We start from the raw sequence: 17211 nt of genomic DNA, 5'->3' as shown, positions 1-17211 counted from the left end.
GCTCTTTGCAAGAGCATTAGAGAATATTTATGAAGAAAAAAAAAATCCTTAACATTCTTCCACCTTATCTTTCTCCTCCAGGCCTTAGTTTGGTGAGCGTCCAAGCACTAGGTATTTCTCTTCACTTCTCTGTCCCTTATTGCTTCCGATTTTGTCCCTTCCTCAAAGCAGCACCACCCTTACTTCCTCCGGCATGCTTCACTTGGACAGCAAGGAAATTTTACCCACTCACCTAAGCAGCAACACACTACATAGTACTTTAGGAAAGAAAAAACACACCTCCCTCGGGCTGACTTCATCTCCCCATCACTGCACAAAGGCCCCAAGCTTGTTTGCTGTTGCACGTACCTGGCTAAATGGAGCTCTTGGGTGCACCACGCTGTACCACATCACAGCAGTCACCATTCAGCGTAGATTTAACGAGCATCCCCATTTAACAATCCAGCTCCGCAACTGGATCCCAGTTCTTCCTGCCACCTTCTCGTTTTCCGATGGCAGACCTTGCCCATGTATCATCTCCGCATCATTCAGCGGAAAGATGGATGTTTTGCCAAATTGCAACGCAATAGAAAACAGGAAGAGCTTAACGCTTTGAACTATTTACTGGCAGAGTATGTTTTGTACACAGATGATGTCACCTTGACAATGGGCAGTAAATCTACCTCAGTGATGCCTATGCCTTCATCTACAACCCTCAATCAAGCAAATAAAAAAATAAATTCAGCCATCTTAACACTTTTAAACTAGATAGGCCCAGGAAATCACTGCCAATACAGCAGTGCCTTGGGGATGTAATCTTTGGCAACATCTTTACATTGGCAAAAGCCCCAGAGCAGATGTGGTTATAGCTTCTATCATTTCCCTGCACAAAAGCAGCTATACCTGCAAAAGCACTTTTCTCTGCCGGCAGAAGCTGCATCTGCACTAGGAAAATCTGCCAGCATCCTTTTCCCAACAAGCCTCGTCTAGCTCAGACCATTTTTTAATGATGACTTTGCAGTTTATTTACCATACTCTGCTCATTTAGTCTTAGTTTTATGGCCAACAAAACAGAGCCCTGGCAACATCCTATTTTATGAGCTGGGATTTCCGCTGCAAGAAGTAATTTTGCCTGTTTACACCCCAAAACTTTTTCCTCCAAGGGCTCTGCAGAAGCCACCTTCTAAGAAAGGATATTCTGGAGGCATGAAAAGTTTACCAATTCTCTTGTTTGTTCTCGTTCCCATCCCTTAAGAAGATATACCTGAAATTGTAACTGCAGTCTCTAACTGCCGCAGGTATTTTTAACCAATACCTGAGCTCCCTCCAGTTAAGAGAAAATACTCTGTTGGGATTCAATACAGAAACAAGAAAACAGAAGTCATACAACAGTTGGGGAGAATAGGAAACCTCCAACTTTTTCACCATTTTCTCATTTAAGGACTTTGAAGACTTGCCTCTATACAAACTTGCACTCATTTAACCAGAAGTGTTTCTCCATCAGCTGAGTTAAACCAGCAAGCATGTACAGACCCTCCAAAGCACCTGGAGCATCTCCCTTTTGGTAGGGAATAGGAAACAAACCTGGATGGGCAATTTTGTGTTTGATGGGCTGTGCGCTAGCTGACAAGGATATCCCTGTTCCTTCTCGTGAAGATATTACTGTCATCAGACACAGGGCTTCTGCAAGAGAAAAAACCCACCTAATCAGTCCTGCTTTACAACCGACGTGAAGGCTAGCAATATGAATAATTATCTGCCAGTCATTAGCATAATTAAGTGCACTGAAAAGGCTGGCACCCAGCCTCTTCCAAATCGCAGTGCTGCGGGCCTGCGGAGATACCCTGGCAAGCGATAGCAGGACACCCATCAGGGGAATTACGCCGTGGTACACGAGGATGACAGAGATCCCAAACATCTCCATGCACACTCCCTCCAGATAGTTTCAGGATCAGCCATCCCAGGCATCCCTAAGGACAACTCCAAGTCTTTGCACTCTGCTCCCCTCCTAGAAGCTATGATCCCAGCTAAAAAATAAGCATCTGATACACAAAGCTCCTTCCCAAACAGTAACCCCCAAAGTGGATTAACAACACAAAGTAGATGAGATTCAGAAATTAAGTCAGCCAAGAAGCAGTTTACCAGTTTCTCAAGCATCATACCAGTTTCTATACAATCTCTGAACCCATTTCCAGGACATCAATACAGAATTCCCAACTGAAAGCAAAGTATCTTACATTTCTAAATCGCAGTATTCCACGACTGTATTGCATTATACTTAATCTTTACTGTCACACAGAACTACGTTTGCATTTACTATCAACTATCATCATCCAACACAAAAATATAGCAGAGTACATTTTCAAGTATTAATTTCAGCTCAACAATACAAATAAGGACTTTTCAAACACATCATTTCACCAAGTAAAATAAAGAGAAGGGTTATTACAGAACATGCTAATGCATATGTAAAATATGTATAAATCAAAGAATAACACCTCAGTTTGCTCAGACAGCCTTTCAGTCATCACAGAAGTATTACTAACTACCAAAACAAAGATGTCGGACACGTTTGTTCATCAGATCTTCATAGCACTTATAAATTGTTACTTTATTTTCCTGTATGCATACTAGGTGGGATTTTACCCCAAGGCCTTCCCCTTCATCCAAAAACCAAACTTCACATTAATAGCACCTATTGCATTCCTCTACATCTCAATAAATGATCGCAGAATGAGAACCGCCGCTCTTCGCTTTAAGGCAAGGACTCACGGTCAGGGCTTACTAGAGCTCGTCAGAGCTCCCAGGAGAAAAATGAAGCCACTAACTAAACGTTGGAGTGTTCTCCTTCCTCCCTTTTTACTCAGAAGTTGCTGTTTGGCCTAGTTTTAATACACACTGATCTGCAAAGCTCTGTCACTTCTAAGCACCCATTCTGGAGTCTAACCTCGTCACGTCTTGGGAGGTTTCTCCTTCGGTTATCCCCTCGAGACATGGCTCTCGCACACGTTACTCCCTTCTTCCCAGAAGCGGTCCTTAACTCCTCTTCTTTCCAGACCATTCCTTCCACCTCCCTATTTCTCAGATCCTCAGCCTCACTAGGATGTAGATTATCAAGAGTTAACTTAATCTTAAATTATTCTCCCCACACAGGAACACTGCAAGGGAGACTGTTTACTCATGTGAATTCTCCTGTTTTCCCCTAATCCCTCTCCGCATTTCTGCCAGACAAAGGAATGCTGATTGCGTTTGTGTTTTGTTACACAAGAACACATGCAATTCAAAGTTACCAGCTGCAGAGGGGATCAAAGTTTCGAAAAAAAACTATCCACAGCTCTTTCAGAAGTTATATACGCAGCTATAATTACACGTGCACCCAAAACAGGCCGCAAAACCATTGTCTTCAGGTGTAGATACATATGCATTTCTTTTGCTGACAGTGCAGAGCTGAACAATTCAACCACCATCACTTCTGGCAAAGGGAGCAAAGCAACTGCTCACGGGGTCAAACAGTGGCTGGCTGGTAAGAGCGGGGAAGAGGAGGCACATTTAATCAGAAAGTTCACTGATCCCTTTCGGCCCTGCCAACAGCTGTACCCAAGCAGCGAGGGAATGGGAACTGCCTAAGCCAAGAGCACCGTACATGTAACCGTGCCCCTATTTCGGGTTGCAAGTGCACATGTCTATACAACCCTTCATCTCAAAAAGCATCGCCTTGGATGGGTAGTAGATACCCAAAGAGACTCAAAGCACCAGAACGGTTTGAGTTTGTTGGTGTTTCAAGCCAAGCAGCAATGGGAACCTACCAAGAACAGCCCATACTGCCTTAGCTCAGAAAACCAAAGAAAAACCCTAAAAGGAAGTTACTCGGAGCCAAGTACTTCACTACGCAGTAACCATTTCACCAGTTTCCACACGCACATCAAAGCGGCACAGGCATGGTAAAATCAAGTATGTCCTGCCGTGATTTTTATATAACGAACTTGTTCAAATAGCAGCTACTTCCTTTGTGGCTCTGAAAATGTTTTGCTAAAGTAAACAGGTCAAACACACCTTGCCAGGGTAGTACACTCACGTGGCTTACTCAACACACTCCTTCAGAGGTTGACTTAGCTTACTGATACCGGCAGGAAGCGGAAGCCTTCAGAACCACTTAAATTTTCATTTCTTTAACCTGGAAGAAAGTCTCCTCATGCTTTCTCCTTAATGTCTGCCAAATCCTATTAAGTTAAAAAAAAAAATCTTCGAACTAACACCCTAAAGAAGTCAGTTATTTTGCCAGTTGACTAATTTCAGGTGCAATTATACAGATTCTTCTGGTTCTGTGTTTTTAGTGTGCATTCTCCACTTCAAGAGGACTTCAACTGTGCACAAGCAGAATCCTTCTGAGCAGGAACTCCTACTCTTTCCTGCTTATCCACTGGAAAACAGAGTTTAGTGTCTGCATCTCTCATCTGGTGAAATAACACACAAAACATTACTCCATCAAGCACAGACAATTTTTCTGAAGGGCTGTAAAGGCAATAAGCAAACATCCAAGCCTTTCATTTCCAACGTCAGGGATTATCTCCCTCTAGCTCCCAAACTCCTGAAATCACGAAGCAATCAAAGCTTGATCCTTCGTGAATTAGCATGCACACTCCCCATGCGAAAAGGCATGTTCACGGTGTCCCAGAACGTGGAGGGTGCCTCAGACCAGGAAGTCAGGCAGAGAATCAAGTAAGTCATAAGAAAAACCTCTTCCCTTTCACACCTTTACACTTCAGCCACAAGTACTGGCCCGGAAGACCTATTTTTGAAGCAGATGGCCAAGACAGGATCCTTGCACTGCTCGTCCCTGGAAATGAGAAGTGCTACATGGTGCTGTGGGATGTAAAAGTTTTAACAGAGGAAGGTACAAAACCAAGAATGCTTTAAAAAAGGTTGGAAGGAACTTAGTATGCCAGCATGAGTAAGTGGGCACCAGCTAGAAACCATCAGTAGCTCAGGAGAAGGCCAAGAAGCTGAGTTTTAGGTAGATACATAGGCTACCACCCAGTTACTCCTAGATTACGGTCAAGAACCACCTGCTCACAGGGCTCTCAATTGTTCCCCCATCCCCAGCAGCGGTATTTGGTTCCTCTCCCCCATATATCCACAGAGGACTACAACCTTTTGCCATCACACAGACATGCCAGAGTCTGGCAACAAGGACAGGCACACACCATTAACACAGTCATGCAGAAGTAGCGCTTGACACTTAAGCTGTCTGGGCTCCATGCTTGTCCAAAGGGAGAACACCAAAGGGATAACATGTCCCTCCTAAGCCAATTCTTTTCAGATTTTTTTTCCTTACTGGACAGTGGTAATGCCTACCAATTCTCCCATCAGCTCTCAAATGCTGCCCAAAAGAGCCGGCAAGACCACTGGCACTGCCAGAAGGCACCACAATTGCCAAGACGCTTGCACAAAGCAAGCCAACGCGTCCAGAAGCAGGCAGCTAAGCTACAACGGGAAGCAGCAAAGTATTTTTAAAAGTATTTAAATGTCTTATTAGCTTCTTCCTTGTTCCAAGTGATTTAGATACCGCTGAAAGTATCTACATAAGACTTTGAATCTGAAACTATTCCTGATATTTGGCAAAAGTCCTCAGTCTCTAAAAACAGGCAAAAGACTTGATGCAGATAGTTGTATTTGAGTGTTACGCACATACAGTGGTGCAAACACTCACCACAGTGAACTACTCTGAATACCAAAAATAATTACTCAGCATTACTACACCATGTAAACAAGGGATCTCTTTTGAAAGAGTGTCTGTAGTTATACCGACATTTCAAATTCTAAAAAGGCATCGACTTGTGAAGTACAAACACTACCAAACTAAGTTGCATACGAAACTGAACTACTGAGGAAGCCTCAAATAGCAGTTTTCAAAGCATTCATTTAAACAGTATTTCCATCACAACTCCAGATCAAAAGCTCAAAGCAAGCTAAGGAATCAAATACAGGCCAGACAAACTCAAGGTTTTCAACATTCCCAACAGCAAACACCTGGGATGGTGAAGATATTTCGGTATTAGCAGAATTTCCATTATCAAATTAAAAGATAACTTTTTTCTCCAGCTCACGCAGGGTCGGTCACTTCCTTGTCACGCTGGAACCTCCTGCACTGATACCCTACCCGAGCTCAAACACACAGGCATCTGTGTTCTGGGCTGCACTCAAATGCACCATTTGGCATTACTGAGTAGCTACAAACCCTCCGCGTGTGTTTTGCAAGAAACAAGCCTGCAATTTTCTTGCAAATGCAGAAGCTACTGAATGACTTCATGAAATTCAGCAGCATTATAAGCCTGAAGACACGCAAAAGCCTCCAAACATTCTTTACGGCTGCCAATAACACAGCGTAGCCTGCCACAAACAAGAGAAAACATCAGTCGCAATATTTTTAGAACCCTCTAACTCCAAAAGTTATAGAAGTCCAGAGGACTGGAAGCACGACCCTGAACAGGTAAGTTACCGACTGAACTACGCAGAGCGGACTTTCAGTAACTTCACAGTTACTTCCCACGGAAAGTCACAGCCCTCGTGACAAATTCCGGATTCTTTTCCCAGTTCTCAACTATTCAAAATTGTCTTTCCTAAGCGGAGGAATGAGCAGCTACGTTCTCCAGAAAGAAAAGGCTCTTAGAAATGATTTCTGTATGAAAACCTTGACTCGCTATTATAACACGAGCACAGCTTGGAGATCAGCGATCACTTCCTCAAACTGCTCTATTACACCTGACACCGAGCAGCAGAACCACATTCTTGTTTACTTTATCTCATTCATGGAGTAAAGAGGAAGAGAGATTATTTTCAAAACAAAAAACTGAAAACAATTCTACAGGTGGCAAGAACACTTGGGGAGATGCCGTACAGTGAGCGACTTTACATTTATGAGTTAACAGCATCACTTTGAACAAACCTTGAAGTCTTCCAGGTCTCAGTTTTAATTGCAAGAAGCAGAGACTGTCAAACTGAAATTCTGTGCACCATGCTCCTAAATTTAACGTTGCTTGCCGAACAGCGCTAAGCAAGAAACGTGAAATATTTCTGAATAGACACAGGACTGCCCTACATCTCAATAACACATATCACAGGAACACAAAGAGTCTCAGAGGTTTGGGTTTTATTTCCTATTATGAACTTTAACTCAGGCAAGGCTAAAACTAAGGAGTCAGAGTTTGGGATAAGTATAAAAGTCTAAGCCATAGTTTCATTTTTAATTATGCTTCTAACACCCAGAAATAGCTATTGTTTCACATCAAGGACCGCGAACGCTGCAGTCTCGATTATGACTTCTCTGTGGCACACCAGTTTCCAATTTATAGCAGAAATAACACTTCTACTTTGCATGGCAAGTCTGGTCCTGCTCACTAAAATTAAACCCACAGGGAATAGCAGTAACTGTTTTTACTCTTGGTTTCTTGCTTTTAGAAACGAATGTTTCAAAGTAGCTAAAAAACAAAGAGCGTTTTCAGTTTCAGTTTGAAAACATCCCCAGTACATGCCTGTCCCCATCTGCATCCACAAGGCCCCTGAGAGAAGGCTGCCTTGTTGTGATATTCGCAAAATTATGTTGAGACAAAAGAAACCAGCATTTTTATTTCTTTTTTTTTTTTTACTCATGGCCAACCGTGAGATTTACGTTTGGCCTAACAGAAACGGAAATACGAAGCGCTAAGCAAATGGGTCATTTAAGTACAAAGTTTAAATTACTTTGGAGACTTAACAGGTAAAACAAGACTCTTCTACTTGGTAACGCTGAAATTCTAAATAATTCTAAGAAAAATTCTACTATATTCAGAACTACATGTCTTGGCAGCTGGGGAACAGATACCATGCCATTTCCAAAAGCTCTGCAGTGATCGCTTATACCAGATTTCAGGAATGCTTTGTCACAATGAAGTTTACTCCATTCCTTGGAAATATTAAATGCATTCCTACTATAATGAAACACCTTATAAACGCCACGTGACAGAAACATGGAGTTTAACAAAGCATTTCCTTCCAGTATCATAACATTTAGGGCCCCAACAAGAATTTTATTATCAAATAACTAACCACACAATAAGGTAAGTTAGAGGCTTGCAGATTCACCTCGTGCAGGCAGCGCAAGCGGACCCAAATGCAAAAAGCATCAGCCTGAAGTGCTTCCGCCCACAGACTCCTACCTAGTGCTTGTCAGGCAGCTTCAAGTACTCCGAGTTTTCAAAATGTCATCTCTTACATTAAATACAGTTTTAAGCACAACCCTGTACGACAGCAGCAATTCCTGTTGCGAGTCCTTCCTATTTGGGACAACATATTTGGAACGTAGTGCCCACAGCACTGAATTACACCAGCATCAGGGAAATTTCCTAAATTACGACTGGAAATCAGTACAATCTGTCCAAGTAAAGCCACTGTTTAAGACGAACCCTTTTGCCAAGCGACAATGGGTTTGCACTTGCCGTAACAGAGCTCTATTTAAGCGCAGAGCTGCAGCATTCTGGGGGATATCTGCACCGCCTCAACCCTGCCGGCCTCTCGAAAAAGCCGTTCCTCAACAAATTTAACAAACACGGCTTTGTAACTTAGAAGTGGCCTGGGGTTTTGGCTTATTTTAACGGCAAAGCTTTTCTCCAGCAAGGACCTGACCTTACTTCCAAAGAAGTCATCCAGCTTTGTAATCTAAACGAGAAACCAACATTTGGTACAAATGCTCTGATGTTACACGTTACCTGTTCTGCTCTGAAGAACCTTATTTCAAAGGCTACCATAAAGAGAAAAGGTACTTTTGAGCTAGACTAAGTTTTGTTGGATCTGGTGGTGCCACCTCCTTCCAGAGATAGGCCAGGTTTGAAGCTCGACATGCTCACAACCGTGCAGCGGGTCAGGCACAACAGCCGGCCGCATCCAGGATTCCGCTCCCTGCTGCGGGGTGGGGAAAAAAAAAAAGAAGAGGCTCAACTCCCTTTTCTGCACTTTGTTTTTAACATCAACCACCTCAGAACTTCATCCCAGTATTTTCAACACCTTGCCATTACAGAGTCCAGAAAGAATGAATATGGTCAGTGACATCATAACGATGTCATTGGAATGCTCCAGAAAAAGGTGACCAAGAAGGGGAAACGAACCCAACTCAGAAATACTGAAAGCGCACAAGCTTGCAACAAGGCAAGGAGAACACTGGGCCAAGCAAGATGACAGAGACACAGATCATCATGTGCTCTATTCAGAGCAGAAATAAACATGCTAGTCTAAACATTTTTCAAGTTTATTTTCAGAAAATCTAGAGCAAAGATGAAAATAGGAATCCAATATTTAAAAAAAGATGTTAACGATGGCAGAAAATTATTTGGACAAAAGTTCAGAGAGGAATCATAGAATAGAATCATAGAATCGTTTAGGCTGGAAAAGACCTTTAAGACCAAGTCTAACCATTAACCTAACACTGCTAAGTCCACCACTAAACCAGAATATGGGGAAGACGTTCAACTGTGGAAAACCACCTTTGAGAGGAGAAAGCCTGTTGTTCGGCACCACCTCTACGCCTAGGTTTCTGCAGTTATTCGTTAAGTTATTCTGCCAGCGGTTGGAAAAACACCAGAAATCCGCCTGTTTACTTTGACAACTAAAACTCAAAATAGCACGTCGAATTATTCTCGGTGTAATTATAGTGATATAATGGAAGTGATACTCCATTATGAAGTGAGGTATGGTTTAAAAGTCCCAGCCAATCGACAGCACAAGGTTAAGGGGCTTATTCATAGCCCTATTTTTGCATTCAGGGAAGAAGGGAAATTCTTGTTGTGCGACACACAGAGTCAGATCAGATTATGAGCGTAAATGCTAAATACTTTGCAAAAATAACCATTAAACACCTGAAATCCCACTTATGCTCAAACAAAAAAGAGCAAATGCAAAATATTCTGAATAGGAGTCATTCTGAAACCTCCCCAGGTCACCGCAAGTTTGGTGGTCTTAGAAGGCCAAGCGATAAAAAAAAGTAAGAGCTCAGCACCGAGAAGCCACCTTCAAGAGCCCATTACACACTACATACAGCACAAACTATAGGCTTTGTAACCAGTAAGTTTACCCCAAGTTAGCTACTACTTCTGCAAAGTCTCCATCAGACCAAATCCCTGTCTTGAGAAGTTCATGCTTTTTCTTATACAGCTTGTATCTGGAAATTATTAAATGGATGGGAGAATAAATTTCATTTACTCCCTTCAACTAGTAGTGCTATCAGCTAATAAACTGTTCAAATGCAGCGGTTTAATATGGACAAAGGCTGTTTAATACAGACAGTTATACCTGCCACAGCTCACATACCCCCTTGCAAATACTTCATGGCTCACTGATACCTTTTCCTTTCACAGCAGCTGCACAGAGGATCAACTGAAAAAACAACCCCCTATTTAAACCTCACTCCTGATCAGGAATCAGTACCTTCACTGATTAGAGGGTGCAAGACCCACAGCCAAAGGCTTCAGGTATGGGGTACCGCTGCATTACGTCCTCACTTGAACAAATCAGCTCCCAAGCACTACAAAGCATAACCACAACCACCATCATTTAATACCAAGAACCCAACGTAGATACACAGAGACCAAAGCCATCCAGTACTCGACTGGAACAAGTGAATCACAGCACTGCAACCGAGGATCCGCAGCAAGATCCTGAGCCAATGTGACTCCAGAAAAGGTTTACTGAACCAGAACAGCAGCAGCAGCAATCCTGGTTGGACGCCAAAAGCAAGGAAATAAACAGAACAGAGGCCTGGAAGATTTCACCACTAGCAACAGAGGCGAGGATGAGCAAATACTGAAGCATCAACTGAATTTGGTTCACTTACCTCTGAACAGACTAGAAATCTAATGGCAGTAAGCTGGCATTTAAAAGCAATTCAGAGCAAGTGAATGTTTTTCTACCCTCTTCTGATACATTCCAGGGCTTAAGCTGATTTTAGGTTCTGAGTTTACCCGTGACATTCTAAACAAACCGGCTTTCTGCGCTCTGCTCTGTTAAACCAGGAATAACTACTGCAAACCTAACAGAAATAACTAAAGCATAAGCAGCAGCCACAATGGCTCTGTGTAGGCGGTTTGCAAGGCTTCTGCAGAGCCCAACGCAGCCAAGTCCATCGCAGGGTCAGGCCTCCCACCGCCACCCCGGGTACAGGAGCAGCAGAAGGGTCTCTTTACCTGTATCGACTTCTCTCCACTAGTTCTGCAATTCGGAGGTCAAGCACAGGAGTTGTACAGCCCAAGGGCAGTGTACGGGGGGGGGGAAATAACCCGCAGACCAGAAACCAGGACCTCGTCTAAGAGATCAGTGCCTAAAGAACACGTAGGTGAGTCCACCATGTTGGCCGAGTCTGGAAAACGCACGAGCAGAAATACTCACTCCTCCTCACAGCATGAACTTTTCCACCACTTTGCTTAGGCAAAGATAGGACAAATGGTAGAACCTGTTCAATACAATCAGTATGGATCATGATTTTCATGGTCTTAGTTGTTAAATACGGACTCACCGTTTTTATTGCTATTTCAAAGAGTAAAAACTTTAAGTTACCAGTTGTTTGCATGTCTACTTGCCATTTGTTCCCCTCCCTATATTACAATCAATAACTGGTAGCAAAGAAATATCCATACTTAACCATGAGATCTTCTTTAACCGCAGGGTAGTCAGCTAATCCAGACAGACTCCTTTATTCAGCTTTACATGTACAATACTATTATTAAAGTTATAAACTTTAATTTGACTTAAGAAGCACCATTTACTAATTTAGTACGCAAATACTTGAACAGTTGTTTGCATCAAGCTCCACATAAACTACAGTGGATTTATAGCACATAAAACAACATTTTAAAGCTGCTATTATAGCCACGGTAGAGCACAGAAAAGTTGGGCAAAAAGCATTCACAGAAGCATCTCGTATTTAAACGGATTTACCCACACTGGAACTACACACAACTAGTAAAACAACCGCTTTCTGGGCACTGTATCCTTCAATATTTCATACCCATAATTTCATCTTCTCACACGATTCCTGTTTGCATACTGGAAAAGGAGAAGCTTTTTTTTATTTACTCGCTCTAACTCTGAATAATATTAAGTAAACGGGAACAAAAGAAAACCCACGCACACCAGTCACCTGCAGAAAAAGTGAACGGCATCAGAAACTTTATGGCAAGCTGGAGCAAAACCTCGCCATAAACATTTAGAAAGGGATGCCAGAGAGCTTCAGTAGCTTGTTTTTTTTTCCAAAAGCTCAAGAGTCAACAGGTAAGACTTAGGTATTTTCATCTGAAGACAGTAAATGTATTTTGAACTCAGCCTCATTTTTAAAGCGGCGTGCTGAAAAAAAAAAAGGGGGGGGGGGGGGGAAGTTACTGTTTTGAGGTGATTCCTCGTATCCCTCCTGGTCTGTGCTGGAAATAAACACGACAAGGTTCAACCCCAAGAGCAGGAGTGCGTTTGTATGTGGCAGGGGGGAAGGGAAGGGAGAAGGCGACAAAACCAGAGAGGTGCCTGGCTGCCCCTCCTCAAATTCCACAGCTTGCCACCGACTCACCGGGTTACCGAAGGAACCGTAAGGGCTAAAACCCCCCCCAGCCAGCGTGAAGAGGGAGAGAGGCAAAACACTGATTACAGCCCACCGGCTGGAAACCACACAAAGAAAGAGGAGCCCTTTTAAAGCCAAGGGCCTCGTTCCCGACGCTTCCACGGCAGGAAACGAGCGCCTGGCCGGCCCCGAGAGGCCTCCCCGGGGGAACGGGGTGCCGGGGAGACCCCCGCTCCCCCCCGGAGGGGTACCGAGAGCCCCTCGGGGGCTCCCCTCGGAGGCTGTGCGGGGGAACCGGGCCGCGGGAGGGCCGGGCCCGGCGCCCCTCAGGCGAGGCCCGTTGGCGGCGCGGGCCGCCCGGCCTCCCCCCCCCCCCCCCACCGCTCCCGGTCGCCCGTCCCGTCCCGGTCCCGCTCCCCGGGGGGGGGTCGCACCTGGATGACCTCGTTGACCTCGCGGATGCACTCCACCATGTGCTGCAGGATCTGCTCGGCCGTCAGCACCTCGTAGCGATAATCCTCCTCCTGCTCGGGGCCGCCGCCGCCGCCGGGGCCCGGCCCGCCGCCCAGGCCGCCTCCGCCGCCCCCACCGCCGGGGCAGAGCCCGCCCGTTTCACCGCCCAACAGCCCGTCGCGCTCTCCGCCGACGCGCAGCCCGGGCTCCACCAGCTCCACCTCGCCCAGGTCCAGGTTATCGTCGGGCTCGTCCTCCTCCTCGTCCTCCTCGTCCTCCTCCGCGCCGCTGTCCTCGCTGCACTCCTCGTCCTCGTCGAACTCGTAGTTGTAACCCTCGTCCGAGTCCATGGCGAGGCGCTGAAGAAACGGCGGCGGCTCCCGCGGCCCCCCCCACCCCGCCGGCCTGGCTGGCGCCCGCCGCCGCCCCCCCACCTCCGGCGCTGGCCCCGGCCCCGCCGCGCCTCAGCCTCAGCCGCCGCCGCCGCCGCCAACAAAGGGACGCGTCCGACCCGCTCCGTCACCGCGCGCCGCGCACGCACGGCACGTCACGCCGCGCCGCGTGACGCGCCGCGCCGCGCCTGCGCGGCGGCCGCCATCTCCCTTTCGCCGGGCCGGGAGCCATCTTGAGTGCGCGCCACACCCCCCTACACACACACACCCCCCCCGCCCTCCCCGCCGCCCGCCGGCGCCATCTTGAGAGCGGCGCGGCGCCATCTTGAGTGTGGCGCGCCGCCATGCTGCGTGCGGGGGGGTGTGGAGCGGGGCGGGGGGGGTTCACCGGCTTCCCCCGCTACCGAGCCGGGTCTGGCGGGGACGTGTGCTGGAGGTGGGCGCGCGGAGGCTTCCTGAGGTGTCCCGTCAGCCAGGCACCGAGGGAAGGCCCTCAGCGCCACCATTGCGTGAAGAGTGGTGCGGCGCCTGTGGGGAGCAACTTGTGAGGGAAATGTGAGGTAAGACAGGTTGTTCTGCCTCCGAATCAGAATAAAATTGCACTGTTCATGTGAAACCATGGGATAAACATGTGCCCGCCATCCCTGGAGGCGTCGCTGAACTCCAGCTCTGCCTTCTGGTCAGCAGAGATAAAAATAGCCGGTTTTTCACAGTAGTGCTGGGGTTAATTCCCTTTCTTCTCTGTTAATTTGGCATTTTGCAGGGGGAAAGAATATGCATGAGTGGCTTTGTCACCAGACCACGGACAGACGTTTTTCCCTCCCGCAGACGGCCGGGACCAAGCCTGCTGGCAGCAAGCGCTCCAGGCAGGTCAGGGACGTGGGGCCAGCGCCATTCCCAGGTGGCCTCGTCCCTCTGCCAGGGCCTCTCGCTTGGACACCAAGCCGCCGGCGAAGGGCAGGTTGGACATTGGGGGTGCTGCAGGGGTTGAGCACCCTTCGCCTCAGCTTTCCCTGCCATCGCGGCAGTGTCGCCAGGGCGGCTCTGCTTCCAGCATCAGCCACGCTCAGCCTGGTACGGGGGGAGGCAAGCCAGGCTTATTGTTTGCAGCCGTTTGGGAAGTGCGAGGGACTCTGGTTGGCTTGGAAACAAGGCTGCAGCCTGGCCCAGAGGAGAGCCAGTTGATACCAAACCCTCCGCTGCTATTCACTGCGGATGCAAGAAGCCAGCACAGCCCCGCAAAGGGCTCCAGGGCCACCTTCTCCACCGACGCTAATCCTCCACTTCCTCACACCCTGGGGAATCGTTTCTTCCCTGGGCGAAGTGGGGCCGTTGTGATGTGGTGACATTATTCACCTGCTCCGCCCGGATGAAGATGCCCCGGCGCCTGGAGGGCGGGGGAGACTCAGCCCGGCGGTATGCGGCGTAGGTGTGACGAGTTTCATCAGCTCTTTGGGCAGGAGTCACCGCGGTACTTTGCGTTCGTGCAGCACCTGACACAGTGGGATCCTGCTTCCTGTTCCCGTTTCAATACAAATACCTTGTGAAACAGGCAGAAAATTAGAAGCCGCCTCCAAAAGGGTGTTTATTTTCTGCTGGAGCACAGAAAGCATAATGACGGCTGCAGCGACAGGGGTTTAAGCTCAGGGTGACGCAGGCAGGTGCCCTTGGGGATCCAAGCAGATTAAATGTCCAATGTCCTGGGTAAGATGCCTCTAGAAACCTCACTGGGTACCAGCCTGCATCTTCAGACACGCAAGCAGCTCTGAAAATCAGTTCCGGGTGTTTCACAGCATTACAGCCACTTCCAGCAAGCTCGCTTCACTCACTACTGCCCGCTGTCCTCCTCAAACACTTGCCATGCAAAGCCGTCCCCGTCGTGCAGCTGGGGACAGCCTGTGGTCCCCGAGCTCTGCCCTGCCCAGGTCAGAAGGGGCACAGGGGAGTGTGGGCCGGGCACACAGGCTGCCTCACACCAAGCTACCTAGTAAATAAAGCCAGTTCCCTAATTACCCTGCTTATTTGGAATGGCAAAGGCCCAGGCATTAATCATCCTGCCCTACATAAATATAAATAGCCCCGGCTTTGTTCAGCTCCGGATTTTACCAGCTGGACGTTTGTTTGCCAGGCTGGTCCCATCTCCCATGTCAAGCCTTGGGGGCTCAGCTGGTCACCCCAGGTCCTCGCCCTACACTTTGTCCTGGGCGGGGGGGGGGGGGGGGGTTCGTGTCACCCCCTGGGGCTCTGTGCTAGCACTGTCCTGCCCGGCTGGTGACATGCCCAGCTCCTCGCCAACACATGAGCCGGCGTGGGGCAGGCCCACCGGACCCCAAGGAGCCGAGACAAACGTTGACCGGGCAGTGGGGTTTTGCTCTATCAGAGCTTTGCAGTTTCCCAGAGCCTGTGCTTGGACAGGTGGGACACAGTTTAATGGGCATGGTGGTGTTGGCTGATGGTTGGACTTGATGATCTTACAGGTCTTTTCCAACCTTAGCGATTCTGTGTGACGCAAAACGGGGTCCAACCCTCACCCAAGTGACCCTCCCCTCCAGGTCGGGGTTATCAGTGTGTTTGGTAACCTGTTTTTGCCCTCCGGCTGCCCAGGAGCGCCCCGCCGGCCCCGGGCTGGCTGTGCCATCCCCCGGGTGCCCCCCGGCATCCCCGCCGCCGGTATCCGAGCGCCTCCCCGCTGCCCTCTCCTGGCCCCCGCCGAGGCTGCAGAGCTCCCGAGCCCGGGGCCTCGGCGCAAAGCCCGGCGAGATGAGCTGTTAGACACCGAGCTAAAGCCGTAAAGCCATCGCCTCGCACAGCCCTTCAGAACCCAAGGGGAAGAGCCATCCTTCAGCAGCACAGAGCACAGCCGTTCAGAAACACGGTTAAACCTCCCTGGGCACCCGACTGTTTCCCTTTCTCGTATAACCGCAGTAATAAACATTTATAAACAGCGATGGGATCTTCCCGATGCCCTCCCGTACACGTGGGAAGGCGGTTCTCCTCCTACAGTCGTGGCCTTATCTCTTCCCGCAGCAAGACGGGGATCAGCGCTTCGCTGCCGGTTACTCCTCACTTAAAACACTAATACTTCTCAAAAATACTCTTTGGTATGAAATTTTAGCCATGCCTTTTGCAAAAGGTGTTCCTTTCATTACAAAGTTTCCGACCCAATGGTCACGTACGGAGCCCTGCGCACGCACTGGCTCCTTGTAGATGGTTGGTAAAAGGTACCCAAGAAAAGCAGGGCTGCTGCCTTCAGCTCATGCCAAGGGGATCTGCACTGCCTCTGGGAATTTTAGGACTCCAGCTACCAAGGAAAGCTGAGAACCGCTCTTCTACCCACTCTGAAAAATGATTTAGATCTCCATAGACACCTGGTGCTTTTTCATTTTATTCTTGCAAGAGCTTAATTACCCAAGTGATTCTAGTAACTGTTAACGCTGAAGCTGACAAGAATAAAATATTGCATTGCAATCACCTTGCTCCGTGAAGTTAAGCACCCACTTAGGGATTTACGGGAGCGGGGCCTCTGTGCAGGAGGAGTTTGTCACCACGCATCCATGGGCTCTGATTGATTCCAGCTCAGCCCCACAGCCGTGACTGAGAGCAGCCAGGGACGGCAGCCACAAACGCTCAGCCTCCGCAATAACTCACAGCATCTCCCTGTGACAAGCCCTGCTTCGCTATACCAAAATGCTGTGAAAAATGCTGGTGCCCTACAGCACAGCCGCCCCCAGTCTCCTGCCCTGGGAGGTTCACCCGTGGATTTGGGGGGAACCTCCCATCTCACCCGGCCTCCCTCCCGCTCCACCACTCCTC

General features: G+C 48.0%; 1 protein-coding gene across 1 annotated transcript in view; it reads right to left on the bottom strand.

Annotated features, from left to right (window-relative positions):
* Nucleotides 1-13369, bottom strand: part of ARIH1 (ariadne RBR E3 ubiquitin protein ligase 1) — a 61908-nt gene extending 48539 nt beyond the window's left edge. The window contains exon 1 of the mRNA XM_059823764.1: nt 12988-13369. Coding sequence (XP_059679747.1) covers nt 12988-13356 — 369 coding nt within the window. The 5' untranslated portion in view covers nt 13357-13369. The remainder of the gene's footprint in view (nt 1-12987) is intronic.
* Nucleotides 13370-17211: the final 3842 nt, after the last annotated feature.

This window comes from Gavia stellata, chromosome 13, assembly GCF_030936135.1.
Source record: "Gavia stellata isolate bGavSte3 chromosome 13, bGavSte3.hap2, whole genome shotgun sequence".
Classification (NCBI taxonomy): Eukaryota; Metazoa; Chordata; class Aves; order Gaviiformes; family Gaviidae; genus Gavia; species Gavia stellata.
Note: the sequence above shows the minus strand (reverse complement) of the source record. Positions and strands in the feature narration are given on the sequence as shown.